At 50.4% G+C, this 18,996-nt stretch overlaps 1 protein-coding gene and 1 long non-coding RNA gene across 14 annotated transcripts; one reads left to right on the top strand and one right to left on the bottom strand.

Moving 5' to 3' along the window:
• Positions 1 to 104: 104 nt before the first annotated feature.
• On the top strand, positions 105 to 6,704 carry LOC148003139 (uncharacterized). Of its 5 annotated transcripts, none has more exons than XR_015632175.1 (4): positions 105 to 354; positions 3,207 to 3,343; positions 4,603 to 4,717; positions 5,944 to 6,704. It is a non-coding gene; the product is annotated as an uncharacterized LOC148003139 (long non-coding RNA). The 5 variants fall into 5 exon arrangements; XR_015632176.1 differs by having other exon boundaries at positions 5,859 to 6,704; XR_015632174.1 differs by having other exon boundaries at positions 4,603 to 4,753.
• Ace3 (angiotensin I converting enzyme (peptidyl-dipeptidase A) 3) lies at positions 754 to 16,372 on the bottom strand. 9 transcript variants are annotated; one of them, XM_087573762.1, is made up of 16 exons: positions 16,345 to 16,372; positions 15,454 to 15,650; positions 14,228 to 14,364; positions 13,699 to 13,857; positions 13,361 to 13,448; positions 13,107 to 13,250; positions 12,165 to 12,356; positions 11,975 to 12,072; positions 11,696 to 11,868; positions 11,138 to 11,361; positions 10,849 to 10,993; positions 9,086 to 9,184; positions 8,787 to 8,909; positions 3,682 to 3,866; positions 2,817 to 3,196; positions 754 to 1,380 (listed from the first exon to the last, which is right to left on the bottom strand). In XM_087573762.1, exons 3-15 carry the CDS (start codon positions 14,333 to 14,335, stop codon positions 2,838 to 2,840), a joined length of 2,097 nt encoding a protein of 698 aa, XP_087429888.1. In that variant the 5' UTR covers positions 14,336 to 14,364; positions 15,454 to 15,650; positions 16,345 to 16,372; the 3' UTR covers positions 754 to 1,380; positions 2,817 to 2,837.
• Between the last annotated feature and the right edge of the window lie 2,624 nt (positions 16,373 to 18,996).

The raw sequence follows: 18,996 nt of genomic DNA, 5'->3' as shown, positions 1-18,996 counted from the left end.
GGCTGGGGTGGGCGCCGCCCCCGGGGAGGGCTGTCGGGGCCCCGCCCGTCCTCCAGTGTCTGCCCTCCCCTCCCTCTCTAGTCCTCCCTCTCCCACAGCTCAACGCTCCTCCTCCAAGAGGCTAGCGCCCGGGAGCTGTCCGCGGCGTGGTGCTGAAATAAGCCAAGGGATGGGGCAGTAAGGCGGGTGATCAGGACAAGGACAAATTCTCTGATCCATAAGGGGCTCTGAATCCTAGGGAGATGGGCAGGCGTACTGGACCTGGGATACTCTGAAGAACTTCTGCTCATGTCCAAATAAACAGTGGCCTCAGCAGCTCCTTGAACCCCTTCTGATACTGAAGAAATTTTCCAGGTAGGGGCTTCAGGCTGTCTGCAGGGATTTACTGCTAGGGCTGTCTGTGGCAATGGGAAACTTAGGACCCTTGCTTACAAATGCCCACAGGAGGTTAGCAGTGGCCATAAAAAGCTTCTAGTGGGGGTTGGGGATTTAGCTCAGTGGTAGAGCGCTTGCCTAGGAAGCGCAAGGCCCTGGGTTTGGTCCCCAGCTCCGAAAAAAAAAGAACCAAAAAAAAAAAAAAAAAGAAAGCTTCTAGTGGTAAGTCCGGCTGAAGCCTGTTCTATGAACCTGTTCTAGGAAGCATACATAGTCAAATCTTCAAAGAGGAAGAGATCTTCAACCATCTATCAGCAGGTGATTCTGATAAAACTATCTGCTTACTGATTAAAGACTGAACACACAAGAAGAAGCAAATTAGGTTAGAGTGAAGTTTATTGGGGGGAAAAGGTTTTCTGAGAGGAGGAAAAAAGGACCATAGTTCATTAAGCACCTTGGTGGACTTGGAACTTTGCAGAGGGTCCCAAGACCAATGTTGAGCCACATCTTACTTAGTAGCGAGTATTCAAAGTGAAGCACGCACCTTTGGAAAAGGCCTAAGGACGGTGTCAGGGCAGAGTGGCTGAGCAGGGCGATGAGAAAGGCAAAAATGCAGAAGAAAAAATTTCTAAACAGCCTCATGCTAGATAAAGGTCCAGATTTAATCGATGGACAGTGGAGTTCTTAAGAAGTTTGATGTTCGGGAGGAAATTTGAAGGCATTTTGAAGAAAATACTCTGGCAGAAATATAAACTTTACAAAGTGAACCGGGGAAGTGCGGGGGCAGGGGGAAGGGAGGTGGCCAAGGAGACTCAGTGAAGCTTCTGCTGTAGTCCTGGTGAGAGGCTTGGAGTCCTGGGCTGGATGTGCCCTTGCCACGCAGAGTCACAATACCTGGTGGGGGACCTCGGCCACAGTGGCTGAGAGATGAGAGGGCTGCCAAGGGCGGTCTCCTGGGGGGGGCAGAGATATCTTGGCTGTCCCTGAATGTGGGGAACAGGCTGGCTGCAGAAGAGAAATGGGGGGCAGTCTTTCCTATACAGCCAGCAGCATGGACTTATGCAGTGAGATAGTGTTTATGTATTTTCCCAGTCCCCACATTACATGGAGTAATCCTGATGCGTGTTAAGTCTTATGGACCTAACAGCTAGCAACGAGGACAAATAAAAGCATTACAGTAATAAATAAATGACAGACTAGTACAGAGTGGTGTAGAGTGTGGTCCTGGAGTAGAAACTGTTTAGAATTAGGGAGAACGTGGGGAGAGATCTAGAGACCTGGGCAGAGAGAGGGATCAGGGAATCCCATTCTGTTAGCCAGTCTCCTCAGCCTGTGACTCTCTTGTTCAGATCTCTAAGAAAAGCTGCTCTCACGTTTGAGCTACCTGGGACCTCTTCCCTATTTCCCTTCGAGCCTTCCCTGTTTTCTGTCAGATACTGAGTCCTGGGCTTCAGCTCAGACTTATCTGAAAATATTAAGCATGGTATACCCATGGTCAGAAGGCAAGGCAGAAAGGGTTAAAAGGGTAGAGGCAGAGACCCCCTTCCCCCCTTTCCCAAGATTATCCTTAGAACCTCAAATCCCCACTATCCTCTTCATGGGTGTCTCCTCCCTAGTCTCCCTTCCCCCACGGAGCCTGGAAAGGTGTTGTTTGCCCTGCGCTTGCTCTCCAGGGCAACGGGCCAGGCAGCAGGTGTGTGTGTGTGTGTGTTGAACAAGGCCATCTCCGGAGCAGAGTGACTAGAGATGAGCTTTGTTTAAATATTAAAGAAGTTGATCATTAATCACGCCTGGCCCAGTGCCCAGCTGCCCACTGTCTCCATTCGTGAGGGCCTGGGCTGGGGTGGGGAGAGGCATGGGGCAGTTTTGTGAGGTTACTTGCATTTCAGGTGGTCAAACAGAGAGCCTTTTTGGGGCCTGGATTATGCAGACTGAGGGAGGATCATCAGAGTGTGGTAGGATATATGGAGGACACAGTGTTTGGGAACTGGGCATCAGAGGTTTGTAAAGGAATGTCTGGTCTTCCTGAAGGACAGTTTATAAGTGGACGGCAGCGGGTCCATTTTCTAGAGATTCCTTGGATCCTGCAGCCCTAGCCAAGCCCCATAGCTAAACTCCTGAACAAAACAAGGACGCGTGGAGGGCTAGTTCTCATATGGCTTGGTGCAAAGGCAGCTTCAAAGGGACACAGTCACTGACTAGCTGAAACCATTGCTTTGAGCCACTTGGGGAAAGTAGGGTTGATCTGGAACCCGGGACACCCATGGACCATACAAGGTCAATCACCTGTGCCTGCCTCACAGCTTTGCAAACAGTGTCACACCACACGGTCACAGATCTGCCACAGCTGCACCCGGGCACTGTGCCTGCAGCCCACATTCTCCCTCGTCTCCAGCATGTCTGTCTCAGACAACCTTCTATTCTATCCCCCGGTCTCTCACCAGTCTGCATGGTGGCTCCTCTCAGCTCTGCCATTCAGCTTTCATCCATGGAGGCTTCCTGGTGTGGTGTATGAATATCTTAATGAGGAGGCCAATACAGCACAGCATAAGGACGAAGCAGAGGCCCAGTAGGAGCCACTGTTTTCGGGCCGCCTGGCGGGGTTCCATCGCTATGCCCAGGAAGTAGGCATAGGGCGGGGTGCTAAGTATCACAGTGTCGCTGTCCAGTGACCGTCTTTCCAAGTAGTGCAACCTGAGGCCCAGTGCCAGGATGAGGCAGAGCATGATAAAACTCATGCTTAGCAACACCCACTGCCCCAGGTATGCCTGGTCAGGCTCTATCTTCATACCCAGAAATGACATTTTCTTTGTGATTTTTTCTGTGGAAAGAAAAAAAAATGAATAGTCTTACAACAGAGGAAGAAAGCCTGAGGAAGTCTTTGGACCTGAAGAAGACCCTGGAGTCTCCTGTGGCAGTCAGGAAGGACATGATGGCCACAGTTTTCTCCCTCAGCCACAGGCCACAGGTGAGAGAATTGTCCTTCAGTGAGAAAGCAGAAGGAAGAGAAGATGTGTGTGAGTAGGGTGACCTAACTCGCAGAGCCCAGTTTGGGGGCTCCTACCCTCCAACCAAGCCTGGCAGCCTTGCTGGATGACGTGTAAGAAAGCCACTGAGTAGGAAGTAAGTGTGGACTTTGGAACTGGCTGGGGTTGTCCTGGGCCTGGTTACAGATGGGGGCCACCCAACTCTACTGTCTGGCTCAAACAAGGCCATGAACTGACTAGAACTTAGTATTGACCGAGAGCACGACAGGGCAGGGCCTAATCTACATTAGAACTAAGGGCAGGGTGAGCTTTGTCCAACCTTCAAAAGAGCAGCTGAAGTCTGGCCAGCCAAGGATGTCCCCTTGCTTCACGTTTTCAGTCACCAGCCAGTTCAGCAGCGGCTTGAAGTAGGTCAAGAGGGCCTTGGTGGATATGTTGGGCTTTCCAGTTATCTCCTTTAGGACCTCCTGCCAGGGCCGGCTGGAGCCCACCTTCAGGAAATCCCTGGGGGAGTAGAGTTGTCTGTGAGGCCATGTGCTGCTGAGACCACCCCACCACACACACACCCGAGTAGACACTACTTTAATTCCCAACTTTGCCAGCCAGGACCCCCCCCACCCCCCCCAGAACTCTCAGCATGTAGGATGATGTCACAGGTGAGGCAGGTATAAGACAGAAGGAGGCCGGTCATTGGACAAGAAGGAAGGATGGGAGGGAGAAAAGTTTGAGGGAAGGGGAGGAGACTGGAACGGAAAGGAGGTAGAGACAGGAGGGACGGAGAGTAGCCTCGAGACAACATGGAGGCTGACGTTAAGGTTCCACGCTGTCCCTTTACAGGTTGTTATGAATGTTCTTAAGGGATGGATGTGTACCGGGCTTTGCATGTTTAGGTGGGCAATTATATGTTATCCATTGGATCAAAGGTCATTGTGTTGTGTGTTCTTTCATGTGGCGAATTAAGTGTGAGAGAGTATGTGGCGGCTGGGACACTGAGCCTCCACGGAGTTAGGATGTCTATTTCTGGCATGGTGGCAGCCTGCCTTGGAAACCGGATGGGTAGAGAGATTGTTGCCAGGCTCCGAGAGAGGCCATTGGCAATGTGATATGGGATGGAGCAAAGCAGGTGAGAGGCTTTGCTGACTGAGATTAAGATATCAGTCAGCTATCCCGGGGCACTGTAGGGCTGGACCTAGTAGGGGATAAAAGACAGCATCTTTTTTTTTTTTTTTTAATTTTACAGCAACATCAGCACAGTAGATTCAGTCACTCATTCTGAAGCAAGATTCACCCGGATGTGGCTATTCGCTCTATCCTTGGGATGCCGTGGACAAATAAGTCATCTAAGCATCGTCCCCGTAAGTGGAGGCAACCTGTACAGGGCTGCTACCAAGGTGCGAAGCAATAAATACCGACTGTTGCTGCCCATTGGTGTCAACTATTACTGTGGGCATCTTTATCCTCAACTCAAACAGGCAGCCAGTAGGAGCCTCTGTTCACGCTGATGTATTTGAGGTAGCAATGGCCCTTCAGTCTTTCTTGGACACACAGGGAAGGATTGAGGGAATCCAAGTGCTGTGAGTTCTCTGTGTGACACCTGCCTGCTGTACAAATATCAGCTGTCATGAGGCACACCCAGGGCTTGGTGGCAGATGGCAGATTCACCATGGAGGGTGCAGAAGGTGCTAAAGCCAGAGCTCCAGGCTCCACCCTGACCTCGACAAACAATAGCGCTGGGCAGATGTTGACATTTCTCAACCTGTTGTTTCAGGGTCTGACCAGGAAAGGGATGGGAGCTGGAAGCTTAGAGGTCACTGTGTAGGGGTACGCAGGTTCAAAACCCAGCAATGCTACTTAAAGGCCATATAATCTTAGACATTCAAACTCTCTCAGCCTTAGTCTTCTCAGCAGTAACATGAGCTCCCGTGAATGTCTGCCCGTCATGGTAGTGAGTATCAAGTCACAAGGTGATGAAGGAATTTGTAACTTGAAGGATTTGTTCATACTACTTGATAAACAACTGGAGTCAGGTGTGGGAACTGAAGTATGTAGATACTTGGCAGAAACCATGAGACACATTTGCCTAACATGTGTAAGGCCCTGGGTTTGAGTCCCCAGAATTCCTTTTTTTTTTCTTTTTCTTTTGAAGATCTATTTATTTACTGTATATAAGTACACTGTAGCTGTCTTCAGACACACCAGAAGAGGGCATTGGATCCCATTACAGATGGTTGTGAGCCACCATGTGATTGTTGGGATTTGAACTCAGGACCTCTGGAAGAGCAGACAGTGCTCTTAACCGCTAAGCCATCTCTCCAGCACCCAGTCCCCAGAATTTCAAGAAAAGAAACAAAGGAAGAAAGGAATAGGAAAAGAAATCACTGAGGGGAAATCTGTCCAGATTTAGTTATAGAGAATAAAGGCAAAGTGTCATCAAGAGTAAAATAAATAAAATTTTTTAAAAAAATCACAACTCCCACTGATTTGAGAATTTTTCAGATGCTGGATCCTGGGTAGTGGCAAAATCTCACTATGTAACCCAAGCTAACGTTGAACTCACGATCCTCTGGCCATGACCTCCTAGGTGCTAGGATTACAAACTTGTACCACCACACACAGTTGGGAGAAGAGCTCTGACTCCTGAGAATCTGCCTACGAAGAAACCGCTCCACAGGCTACTGGGTTGTGTGAGGAGAGCTCAGCTACACACGGCTAATAAAGGGCCGTAGGGCCGGTTGCTGGACATTGCCTCGGTCTTCAAAACAGCAGCACGATCACAGACGATGGTGGGGCCATCATGACTGGGGGACTTTAAGGTCCACTTTGACTGTCTACTCTCATCAGAATCAGCCCAGCACTTGCATGTAGGAGGATGCATGTAGGGTCCTGGCAGCAAAAGCTCGTGAAAGCTACCCGAGGGTAGAAGATTGGGAAATAACCTCCCTCCTTTTCTGCTCCATCCCCATGAACCTGGGGGCTGCAGCTGCTTCACCTTCTCTTAGCATCCCACCGCCTTTCCCCACACCTGAGCCCAGAAATATCTCCGTGCCCCGTCTTCAATGTACTGGGACCTGGGTCTCAGGGTCCTCACACTTGGCTGTTTTGTGAATTTTCTCTTTTACAAAGTGAGACCTTTCTCCCTCAGGATGCTATGCAGCTGTCAATGTGGGCCTGGTAACACCTGCCTCCTGCCCTCCTTCACCCTGAGTTCCTCACTTCCCCTCCTCCTCCTCCTTCTGGGCTCCACTCTGTTTGCATTTAATCCTCCCCCAAAACGTGTGACACTCCCTTTCTTAGAAGGCTCTCCTCTGCCCACTCCCCAGTGAATGGTGTTCAAGACGCTCAGCCTGGAATTTGGGGTCTTTTTGGACCAGGGGTGGGCAGTGAAGTGGATGGGGACTCATACACAATGTCACATGCTTTGACAGAGTCCTGTGTACGCTGGGTAGGGTAGGAGAGAAGTGGAGAGAATGACAAATGCCAAGTGTCCCCTCAAGCCAGTGGCATAAGGGGGGAGTTAGATGTGAGCTGCTGGGGAGAAAACACATCATTTTCTCCTGTGTCTGCTTTTGGGGACAGACATTTCTCTCTGGTTTCAGGCTGGACTTCCCTCTTCATAGTCACCAAGTCTCTTCCGTTCAGCCTCCTTTTTAGAAAAGTTTAGGATCGTTTATATCACAGTCTATTGCCCTCTGCTGGACACAGAAAGACTGATCAGCCATGTTCTAAGTAGATGTTAGAGGAACAAGACAGGCAGCTAGAAGTTGAATGGACAGCCCAGAGAGACGTCAGATGTACACTGATAACTAGCCAGCCAAAGCTATCACTTTGTATGTATGTGCGTGTATACATCCGTGTGTGTGTGTGTTTGTTTGTATGTGTGTGTATACATCCGTGTGTGTGTGTCGTGTGTGTGTCTGTGTGTGTGTATATATATACATGTGTGTGTATATATATACATGTGTGTGTATATATACATATATATGTGTGTGTGTATATACATATATATGTGTGTGTATATACATATATACATGTGTGTGTGTATATATGTGTGTGTATATACGTATATATGTGTGTGTGTGTATACATCCATGTGTGTGTGTGTGTATATATGTGTGTGTGTATATATATATGTGTGTATATATATATACATATGTGTGTGTGTATGTATGTGTGTGTGTATATATATATATATAAACACACACAAGTTTGAGGCCAGTCTGGGCTACAAGACCATGTCTCAAAGAACAGAAGTACAACTGAAAGTCTAAAATGCATGAAGGGGATACTGGGTCATAAATTGCTAACCCTCTGCAAGGCAGAAACAAAACTCAAAGTTGAACAATTAAAGAAGCAGGCCCCAAATCAATAGCAGTCAAGAGGACCAAGACTTGGCCAATGGGCAGGTGCCCCATCTCAGTGGTGGGAGAGCTGGCCTTGGAACCAGAAGACCTGATGTGATCTCACCAGGGCCTGCATGCCCAGGTGGATGGAGACGACACTCCTATGCCACTGCCTGGAGAAAGGTGTCCAAGCCTGAAATTCGGGGTCTTCTCAGACCAGAAATATAGCTGGTGAAGCAGGGGACAGATAACCGTCTATTGATCACAATGGTTTTGCTATCAGTTCTGAATCCATAACATGAATTTGGTTTTTGCTAAATGAATGACACAGTCAGTCACTTCTCAGACCTTCAGTTTGATCACTGTAAATGTCCAGTGACAACTTCCTACTCTACAGAGTTAAAGCTACCAACGCGAAATGTGGGTAAAGAGCTCAGAGTCCAGCTAATCGAGAGAATGCTTTGTACGTTCGGGTCATGTCCTCTTCCTACCCCTCCAAGTTGGCTTCAAGGCAAAAAAGAAACAAACAAACAAACAAACAAAACTTGGACCACAGCAACGGATCTGGTAAGGAACGGGCTAAACATCAAGGGCATCAGAAAAGACCAGAAGGTCAAAGTGGACCATAGGCTGGCCAGAAGTGTGTCAAGAGGCCTCAGTAAAAGTAACTACAGTTGGCCTGGGAGGCAAACTGAGTAGTTTAGTGAGGAGTCAGGAGAGGCAAACGACTCAAGGGTGCCTCAAACAGGATAGAGTAAGGGGGTTCTGCTGGCTAAATCAGAAGACAGAGACAGGACACCCTGGCTTTCTACAGGAGACAAGTAGATTTACTTTATATGTGAATGTCTGTGTGCTCAAAGCCCCTCTGATCACAGCAGGCTACATGAGAGAACACGGGCTTGTGACAAAGTAGGAGAGAATGCAGTCTGGCCTGAGAAGGCCCTTCCACCAGATTGTCAGCTCAGTGCACTTGCTCACGGCACTTTGGGGTCGGGGGGGGGGGGGAGGGGGGGAGTCTGAAGCCAGGACTCCCTGGGAGGGAGATGGTAAGAGCTGAAAGAAACTGGGGGATTTGTGCACTCACCCCAGAATCTTCCCTGCGACCTTGGAGTTATAGATATCGCACCGGTGCAGAGGACCCACGTGGCCTGAGGCCCTGCACAGTACTTCATGGAGTTGAAACTGCAGCACCAGGCTGAGGAAGTACCTGTGTAGAGGAAGGAGAAGGTGGGCCTCAGAGAGGAGGTCTGCTGTAGGAAGTCCAGACCTTCCTGGGCACTGAGCAGCCATAGGTCCCATCTTTGCACTTTCTGGAACAGCTCCACCCAGTCCCCGGGTCTCCCAGTTCCCAGCTAGCTCTGCCAACAGGGCCCAGACCTTTACCGGATGTAGGGCATATTGGCAGGGATGTGGAACTTGGCACCTGGGTCAAAATCATCTTCCGACCGGGGGACAGGCGGGCACAGGCCTTGGTACTTCAACCTGGCGGGAGAGAGACAGGACAGGGGCTTGGCCGTGGGTCCTGGAAGGTTCTCAGAGCCTTGTTTGAAGCGTGTGCGTGTGTGTGTGTGTGTGTGTGTGCGTGTGTGTGCGTGTGTGTGCGTGCGTGTGTGTGCATGTGTGTGTGTCTGTGTGTGTGTGTGCGCGCGTGTGTGTGTTCAGTCAGTCTAGGCCTAGCTTGCAGAGGCCCTACAGTGCACTTTCGTCAACTACATAAGTGAGAACATTCGGAATCAGGAATGAGAAAGTTTAATAACAGTGGTTAGCAGTGATTGAGCACGTAGACTGTTCTCATGTATTCTCTCTTAACACCGGCCTGGTCTTTGTGGAGATGCCATCAAGGGACCAAATGAGGTCAGGGCCTTGCTAGCATCCCTCCTAGTGATGAGATCAGATTACAGACTAGGAAACCGGTTATTTAATCTAAGAGAGGAAAAACGAAACAAAACAAAACAAAACAACAACAACAACAACAAAAACCCCAGAAAGTGGGTGTGGTAGCACACACCTTTGATCCCAGCACTTGGGAGGTGAGTTCGAAGTCAGTCTGGTCTATAGAGTGAGTTCTAGGATAGCCAGGGCTATATAGAGAAACCCTGTCTCGAAAACAAAAAAAAAACAAAAAACAAAACAAAACAAAACAAACCTAGAGAATGGCAGGATTGAGGGAAGAATGGTCAGATGTGCCACATGCCACAACGCAGTGTGAACAGCCGCTAGGGCGACCCTGGGCCACCTGACCTCTGGGTCATGTGACCTCTGAGTGCTGGCCACTATAGCCCCATTGAGCCTGGGCACCCTACAGTGCAGACACAAAGTCTAAATGATCACAGGAGCCTAATGTGGAGCTGTATGTAGATCACCCTGTGTCCAGAAACCTTGAACTTGATAGCGTGATGCCTGACAGACATGGGGAAGCCAAGTTATGGGCATTTATTGTCCAATCAACTGGCCCGCTGGACAACTGCCGAGCCTTTCTATAGTCTTCAGACACTAAGACTCCAGCGGGCATGCATGTGCTGTGAGGTAGTGACCTGCAGAGTCTTTCCAGCCAGCAAAGTACTTAGGCCTCGGCCATTCCTTGCTCTGGCCTTCTGTGGTGGCGGCAGCAGCAGGGGCCTGCTTGTTATTCATTGCCAAATCAGAGCCTTTTGGTTTTTTAGGTTTTTTTGGAGGGGGGGGATCGTCTTTTGAAGACAGAATCTCACGTGGTCCAGGCTGGCCTCCAACTGGCTATGTAGCTAACAAGATGCTGTCCATGCCTACAAGACTCTGTCCTCCTCCCCAGCCCCCCGCCCCAACCTCCTGATCTGTCCACTTTCCTGAGTGCTGGAATTACAGGCATGTACCACTACACTCGGGTTACTGCTCTCATTTCACGGTATGAGATTCCTGGCCACCCACACAGCAGATAGAGTCACTGCCAGGATCCTTGTCTCAGACAGAATCCTGGGAAGTCAAGAGATCTGCTCACTGCTGCCACCAGATTCAGAACCAGGCCACATGGCCACCTGTGCTGGCTCTATGCACTTTAGTCCGTATGTCTTTGCTTGGTGACAGTGACAGCAAACATCGCACACCGCCTGCCTTCCCCAGGTTCCCAGGACATCAACAATTCGCCTTTACCAGACAGCCATCCTCCCCACCTGAGGCTCCACCACTCCTGGTTGTAGGCGTTCTTCTGAATAGTGCCGTCAAAGACCTTCCAACGAAACAGGTCAATCATGTAGCCGAAGGGGATGAAGGCGATCTTCTCCAGGGCGATGCTCAACAGGAAGTTGACCTCCTCCTCTGGGGATGGGGTCAGGGCAATCAGGAAGCAGCTTCTTGGTCCTCCCTTTCTTCAGCCTCACCCTGAGGGCTTTAGTCCCTCTCAGCCTTAGCTGAGGCTCCAGGCTCAGACCCACCCTTCTGTGACCCCTTCTCTCTTGTCACCTGAATCCTGGTGCTGTTGGCTGAGCAGACCTCTGGTGAGCAGGTACTTGTGGGAGAAGGCTGAGAGGGTGATGGTTGACCCCACGGCCTCTTCGAAGGCTGGGCTGGCGCCTTCTTGGTAGATTATAGAGAGGTTCTGGCACTGCAAGTAGTACTGGATGTGGCCCATCTGGTGGAAGATGGAGAGCAGGTCTCCTATGGTCACCTCGGTGCACTTCTTTACCCTAGAGGTAAAGGGTAGGGGTCAAGGAGCATGGGGATGCCCCGGGGGGACACAAAGCTTCTTCGTTCAATACTCATTAAGGTGTTAGGGCCATGGATATGGAGACCAGAAGGGCCTTGGCTACTATCTTTCCCCACTCTAGACCCTGTGCCCACCCAGTGACTATATCCGCTATTTTCCACACCCACCTTCTCTCCCGAGCTTCTGAGTCTCCCCCCACCCCCCCACCCCCTGCTCTCCCCTGCTCTCCCCGGCTACATGGCCAATGGAAAATCAGAAGAGACGTATGGTTGGGGGAGGGGATGCTGAATGGAGACTCTGCTGGCTGTAGACACCTGAAGTCATTGAGCCTATAGAAGTTCCAGGATGAGGTGTGGCACTCCACTTCCCGCCCGTCAACTGGCTTCTCCATCATAGATTTCATCCAGAAAGCAGGTGGGGCGGGCAGCATTCCCATGGAGGTAAAGAATAAATTAGCCTCTTCGAACATCTTTTCAGGCCTCCAGTGCTGTGTGAGAAAGAGGTACTGTGGTTCTGCTGCCCGTCTGCCCGGGGGCATTGTGGGACAGGGGAGTGGGGTGGGGGGTGGCCACATCCGGAGGCTCGGCACTGACCTGATTCTTCATGATCTTTGTGATATCCTCAGGAGGTTTATTTGGATAGGGCAGGACCAGATCTAGGATATTGTTCCAGGACTGAGCCCACATGTTCCCTGGAAAGGGGGTGAAGAAGCTAAGAGGAAGAAAGACTGGCCTCCCCTCCTCCCACCCCCGGCCCCGACCCTGCCACTAGTCTGGCCCTTACCCAGGAGGTGAGCAGGGATGGGCCCCCGCAGGTCAATGAGCTCAGGCCCGTAATAGCGGTACAGTGAGCGGCGCACGTAGGCGTGAAGGTTCAGGTAGAGCGGCTGCAGCTCCTTATAGAGCTGTTCCAGGTCTTCCTCCAGGGTATCAGACTCATACTTGGATCGCCATAAAGCCCCCATGTCTTTGTACCCTAGAACAGGAGAAGACACATTAGTGTTCACCGTGATACCCTGTATCCAGTGGCCCGGCAGGGAGTAGACCTGGATACACTCCAAGGAAGTGTCCCACCTCCCTACCCGGCAGGGGTCTTAGGTGGTACGAACACAACTTTGCCAAAACATTGCCCAGCCTAAACCAGCTCAGAGCTCGGAAACATTGAGTGACTCCCACAAGGGAAGCTTCTGGCCATGCCTTGCAAGGCCCTGTCCTTTCACCCCAAATCACCCAGAGCCTTGTGGTCATGTGGGTTTCTTTCTGGTCCCCTAAACCCCTTAGTTTCCTCCCATTGTGCTGCAGAGTCTCTGTGCGGACACTTTCCTGTTTCCTGCTTCACTGCCCCCTACTCATCTTTCCAGCATGGATAAATGTCGGATGAGTGTCAGAGAGCACGTATCTGAAGTTCTCCCCTTCCCCGCTGATCCCAGCACCCTTCCCCCATGCCTTCACATTAAGCAGTATTAGAGGTGCCCGAGGGCTGGATGAGGCTCACTTCCTAATCAGACTGCCCCGAGGAAGCCCATGAGGGAGACATCTGTCTCTCTTAGCACCCAGCCCATAATGCCTGCGGGCCCTAGTCCTGTCTAGGTACAGGGCCCAGCTCTGGGGCTCATGGATCCTGAGCACTGCCCGTACTAATTCTGCTGTTGCCTGAGTCCTCTGCAGATTCAACTTCATTCTTTTCCTAGGCATTGACCCAGGCCCTTATGCCCAGCCTGCTTACCATTATACTGCGCAGCCTTGTTGCTGAGATGTACGTAGTCCTCAAAGACAGGGCGGAGTTGCCGACCAATGGCATCCCGCCAGCCCTGCCAGGCCCACAGCAGCTCCTTCTGGTCCCTGGAGGTGGCCATGATTTCTTCGAGGTCTGTGCCCAGATAGGAGGCACATGGCACCCCATATACCTCTACTCTCACCCACCCTAGGTGTTCCTTCACCAACAAGGGGACACGGTTGAGGTCAGGTTTTGTTGCTCACCAGGTTCCAGGGGCATGCATGGACCCTCATCCAGGCACACCTCAGCTCTACCGTATGCTGTCTTCATGTAGGTAAGAAGTCTGTTGAACTGGGGGATGGGCAGGTGTCACCCAGGGTAGGCCCATGTCCTTGGGTCCACTCCCAACACTAGCCCCACCCGCTAGGAGAGGTAGGCCTGGCTAAAGTACCCCCCTCCTCCTCTACAGGAAACTCTGTTTCCACCCCACCAGTACCCACTCCTGCCTGAGATACTCCGGTTCCAGGTCCGACCTGACCCACCCTCCTCTGGGGTGCAGGAGTGTGTGTGTGCCTTGGAGGCCTGGGCCTCTGTCTATCACCTCCTGGAAATCCTCCACGGGCAAGGCCGACTTGTCTATGTTCCGCAGCTTACTCAGCCTGCGCTTCACGTCCAGGTCCTGGAAATGGTCTATCCTAAACATGCGGGCCCGGGTGCCAAAGTACAACATGAACTGGGACCTCTCCACCTCCTTCTGCAGCTGGAAAGAAGGCCGCCATATTGTTCATGACAGGTTGGGGGGGGGGGACGCAGAAGGGGTCCCGTGCTGACTTCTGAGGTCACAGCCCCGAATCCCACTTTAAGAGTCCAGGGTCACTGAAGATTTGCTAAGAGGGATAGATGCCCGTGTCCCGAAGAGGAAGCTTGCAAGGGCAAATAAATTCTTATGTAGAGAAAGGTCAAGGCCGCTGAGTGCTCTAGGACTTGCAGCCCACTTTGACATATGTTTTGGGGGTGTCCTTCTTCCCATACATTCTGGATAGAGGGCAGGAGCTATGATCCCCAACCTCCAGGATCCCTAAGAAGAACAAGGATGGGGAGGGAGGACCTTGGGGAAAATGGTACCACACCATGTTCTCTTGATTTTGCTTGGTGATATTGGTGACATAGTTCCAAGTGGCCTCCATGAGCTCGTTCAACACAACTCGGGCTGTTTGCTCATAAAACTGCAGGAACATCTTTGCTTGGGCTTCACTGTAGAACTCATCTGCGGGGGAGGGGGATCATGTGGGCCTAGGGAAGGGGCTGCTCCTCCCCTGTCCTCTGATCTGGTCCTATACTCCTCCAGGTCCCAGCCATACCTAAGCTTGGCTCTCCCACAGTCTTGGGCCACGGCAAGGGCTGCCCGTAATAGAGGAGCACAAGTAGGAAGGCCCAGGGAAAGCCCATCTTGTTCCCATGGCCAAGAGAACAGCAGAGCCGGCAGAGGCAATGGCCAATCAGGAGTCAGCTCCATATTTGTGACATCAGGGGCCAAAGGGTCTACCATGGAATGTTAGAACTAGAAAGATTGCTTAACTGCCTCCATAACGCAGGAGAGGGAACATTTGAGGTCCGGAAGTCAAGTCATGTGACCTGGGTCCATGCTAGCTATTGGAAGAGCCAAGAGGAGAACCTGACTTTTATTCTATTTGGTCATCTTCCCCTGGGGTTGGAGGAACCCTTGGGCTTTTGCTAGGGACTGATGAGGCCTCTCTCCTCATAGGCTGGGATCACTTAAGTGGCATATTGGTTGGAGAAATAGATGCATGGATGGATGGATGGATGGATGGATGGATGGATGGATGGACAGAAGTTATACTTTTGGATCTTTAGACTTTGAAAACTTGGTAGAACTCCCAGGATCTCCTGACTTGACATCTTAGGCCAATATTTTTGGTCTTTTTTTTCTCTCAGGAATCTTGGGGATCTTGGGGATCTTAAGGGGTGTGGAGAAGTATGGCTGCTACTGTCCATTCATGGTACATGTCCTCAAGTACCTGAGCTGGTTTCCAAACCAACCACAAGACTCTGTTCCCTGCTAGCTCTTGACAGCTCCCAAGAACACCGTTGCATAGAACTTGGAAGAGCAACCTGGCCTGTGCACTTTAGGATTTCTTCCTCAGATTCGCTTTCCTGTACTCGTGGCCTCTACCCCGCGTCTCCTTTACCCTCCAGCCTAGGACCTCTCACCCCTTGTGCTCACACCACTGAAACTAACCATAAGATCCTGCCCCCAAATATTATTCATTATTGTCAGAACGTATTAAATCCCATGAAAGTCCAAGGAAAGCGTTCTGGGCTGAGTGAAGCTTACAGAGAATCCCTTCTCTCTTCAAGCATAGACTAGTCGATAAAGCAGGATTGAAGACACCAGGCAAGATGGTGCACAGCAAGCCCCGTGTCCAAAAGGAGTAGAAGGCTTCGCATTGTTGAGATAAGGTCTTGCTCTATAGCCTAAGGCCTGTCGGTTGGTCCGGAACTAAAAATGTTTCTTCCTTAATCTTGGGAATTCTAGAATCAAAGGCGCATGTTACCGCACTCAGCCAATTCAAAATGCAGAGCTGAGCCAGAAAACAAGGGACTCGCCAGATACTAGAGAAAAAAAAAAAGTAGTACTGAGTGGGTGAGCAAGGGGCTGGAACCCTGCGGCCACATGGGAGGTCACAGTGCCTCTGCCACAAAGCACTGTACCAGTGGGCCCAGCAGCCAGTCACCTCCTACAGGACAGATTCGACATCTTTGTAAAGCCTGAAACCAGAAGGCTTGTTCTCTTTTTCCTACTTTCTTTCTTCCCTGCCTCAACCCCTTTCTTCCCAGGCTGTGTCTCTTGATTTGGTCTTATCAAACTGGTTTGGACTTATCAAGTTGAGGATGGTCTTGAACTCCCAATTCCTCCTCCTAGCTCCCTAGTTCTGCAGGCATGGGCCTTTACTTCTGGTTTATGTGGTGCTGGGGATCGCATCCAGACGCTCGACTCACTGAGCTACGTCCACAACACACGCGGCACAACTCATAAGTGAATCTTCTCAAATAGAAGGAAATCTAGGATCAGGTGAGGTTACAGTGACCTGGCCACCAGAGGACTTTCCAGGTACTGGCCCCCAGAGGGGACTTCCACTTTGATCAACACCCCCATTCTCTGATGGAAACGAGCAGAAAGACTTGCTTCGGGGCTGGGGATTTAGCTCAGTGGTAGAGCGCTTACCTAGGAAGCCCAAGGCCCTGGGTTCTGTCCCCAGCTCTGAAAAAAAGAACCAAAAAAAAAAAAAAAAAAAAAAGACTTGCTTCTAGCACACGGAAAATAGAAGGTGGACTCCATTTTAAATCCAAATTCTAGAGCCTGTGCCCAGTGACAGAGGCAGTGAAGAGAGCAGATGCCACTGAGGAAAGCAGTTGTCCTCAGACCTCCATGTGTGTGTGCTGTGGTAAGCAGCCCCCCCCCCCATAAATAAATAAATGTAATTTTTTTTTTGAGCTGGGGACCGAACCCAGGACCTTGTGCTTGCTAGGCAAGCGCTCTACCACTGAGCTAAATCCCCAACCCCTAAATGTAATTTAAAACAAAATAAAACCTGTGTGCTGTCAGGTGGCCAGGTGGTAGCTCATACCTGGGATATAGGGACACTGAGGCAGAAGGATCACCTCTCCCTCTTCCTGTCCCTCTCTTCTCCCTCTCTCCCTCCCCCTCCCTCCCCCAACTTCCAGGTAGACCCCGTTGCTCCTTTTTCACTCATAGGAGCACAAACAGGAGTTTGAACAAATGTAGTGTTTGTGAATTGGCCTATGTATATAACCTTAGTGCTCAGGAGGCTGAGGCTGGGGGATTGAGAATCTGAGGTCAGCATGGATCACATAGCAAGACCTCTGTCTCAAAACACAATAAATCCAAAACCACTGTAATGCTTCAAAAAGTGGGGTGGTTGGTGGTGGGGACTAGGATGACAACTCCATTGGGAAAGTGCTTGCTACACAATCATGAGGCCCTGGGTTCAAATCCCCAGCACCCCGGTGAAAGCTGGGCATGGCTATTCAGATCTGTCAGAAGCAGTGACAGTTGGATCCCTGGGGCTAAGAGTCTGGTGGGATTGGCAAGCTCCTGGTTCTGTGAGAAACTTCGTCTCAAAAAATAAAGTGGACAGCATGCTGGCAAAATGACTCGGTGAGTAAAGGTGCTTGCTGCCAAGTCTGACGGCCCCAGTTTGGTCCCTAGATCCCTCACGGTGTAAGGAATGACCTAACTCCTGCCAGCCGTCCTTTGACCTCCAGAAGTTCTCCATGGTATCTGCATGGGCACATGCCCTGTACAAGACAACTGAAGTAAGGGAGAGGGCGGGCAAGAGGGCGCAGTGGGTTAGCTCTTGGTGTGCAAACCTGACAGCCCGAGTTCCATCCATGGAACCATGCTGGAAGGCTGGAAGTAGGGAACAAACGTCTAAGTTGTCTTCTGACCTCTACACAGGGTGTTAGCGCTCTCTCTCTCTCTCTCTCTCTCTCTCTCTCTCTCTCTCTCTCACACACACACACACACACACACACACACACACACATCCAGTAAATAAGATAATTTGCCACAGTCACCATATGGTGAAATCCTTTGCCCACAGCCTGAAGAAGCTCCATAGCTCCGTCCTTTGGGTGACCTCACATTGCCCACAGCCCTGAGAAGCAGCATGGACCTCTGTAGTTTATAAAAATAGGAAAGGAGGTTATGTGACAATGGCCTTTATCTGGCAAACAAATTGCCAAAGGGAAGAGGGTGGGAGAACTGAAGTCTGTGGTTAGATGGTTTGGAACAACCCAGAGGACGTGTTTATAAGTTTCATTGTCTTGCTGAACTGTAAACTTCCACCCTCTTGTAAATCCAAAATTCCTCAACTCCATATCCCTGCACATACACAGACACCACACACACACACACACACACACACACACACACACACACACACACACACACACACAGAGACAGAGACAGAGAGACGACACATACACAGACACATCACATACACAGAGACAGAGACAGACAGACAGATATGCAAAGCCTAGAGATAATTTGGGCTGAGGGTCCTAACAGAGATGGGATGTGACTGGAAGGCAAGAGTCTGCCCCAGAAATTGGACCATTTTCCATTTGGCCATGAGCTAGGTTTGGTAATTAAATATTTTTTTAAAATAGATGCATTTATGTCAAAGGAAAAAAGATACAGAGAATATAGTGGTACCTCGTTTATATCGTATGTGGAGAAAAATAAAATTAAATAAAATAAAAAGGCTGGATGATACCAAAGTGCCAACAATGCTTATATTTCTTGATGTTGCTATCATGGACTTTTTATTCAGATTTTCCAAATTTACTACATAAATATGTAGACAAAAAGTTACTTCAAGTGACGCCCCCAAAATCCATGTAGGCCTTCCAAAGGATGGCTTAGGCTGAGGGGACGTGTTCTGGGATGAGGAGGTGGGCTGTAACAGTGAACCCACTGTGCGGGCACTGATTAATGCTCTTTCCCTGGGCACAACCTGTGTGGAACCCAGCCTGTCTACTTAGGAACCAGCTGGGCTCTGGGATGCTCTGTGAGTCAGACCCTTCCAGGGCCCTCTCCCTGTAGCAGGGAAGGGCATCCAGGGCCTTCCCCCTGAGACATCCATTCACACAGAGATCACTGTGGAACAGAATGAACCATCCATAGTGAATCTGCATGTAAAGCAGGAGGCAGCCCATGGTACCTGCTTCCTTCCCCTGTTTCCTAGGTTCCTCCCTGGCAGGTGCATGGGTAGGCAGGACACACGCCACCTCTCCTGGTCTCTCAGGAAGGCTGGTGGGAAAGGTTGCTGGGGATAGGGTCCAGAGCTTGGAG

Source organism: Rattus norvegicus, chromosome 10 (genome assembly GCF_021556685.1).
Source record: "Rattus norvegicus strain SHRSP/BbbUtx chromosome 10, alternate assembly SHRSP_T2T, whole genome shotgun sequence".
Classification (NCBI taxonomy): Eukaryota; Metazoa; Chordata; class Mammalia; order Rodentia; family Muridae; genus Rattus; species Rattus norvegicus.
Note: the sequence above shows the minus strand (reverse complement) of the source record. Positions and strands in the feature narration are given on the sequence as shown.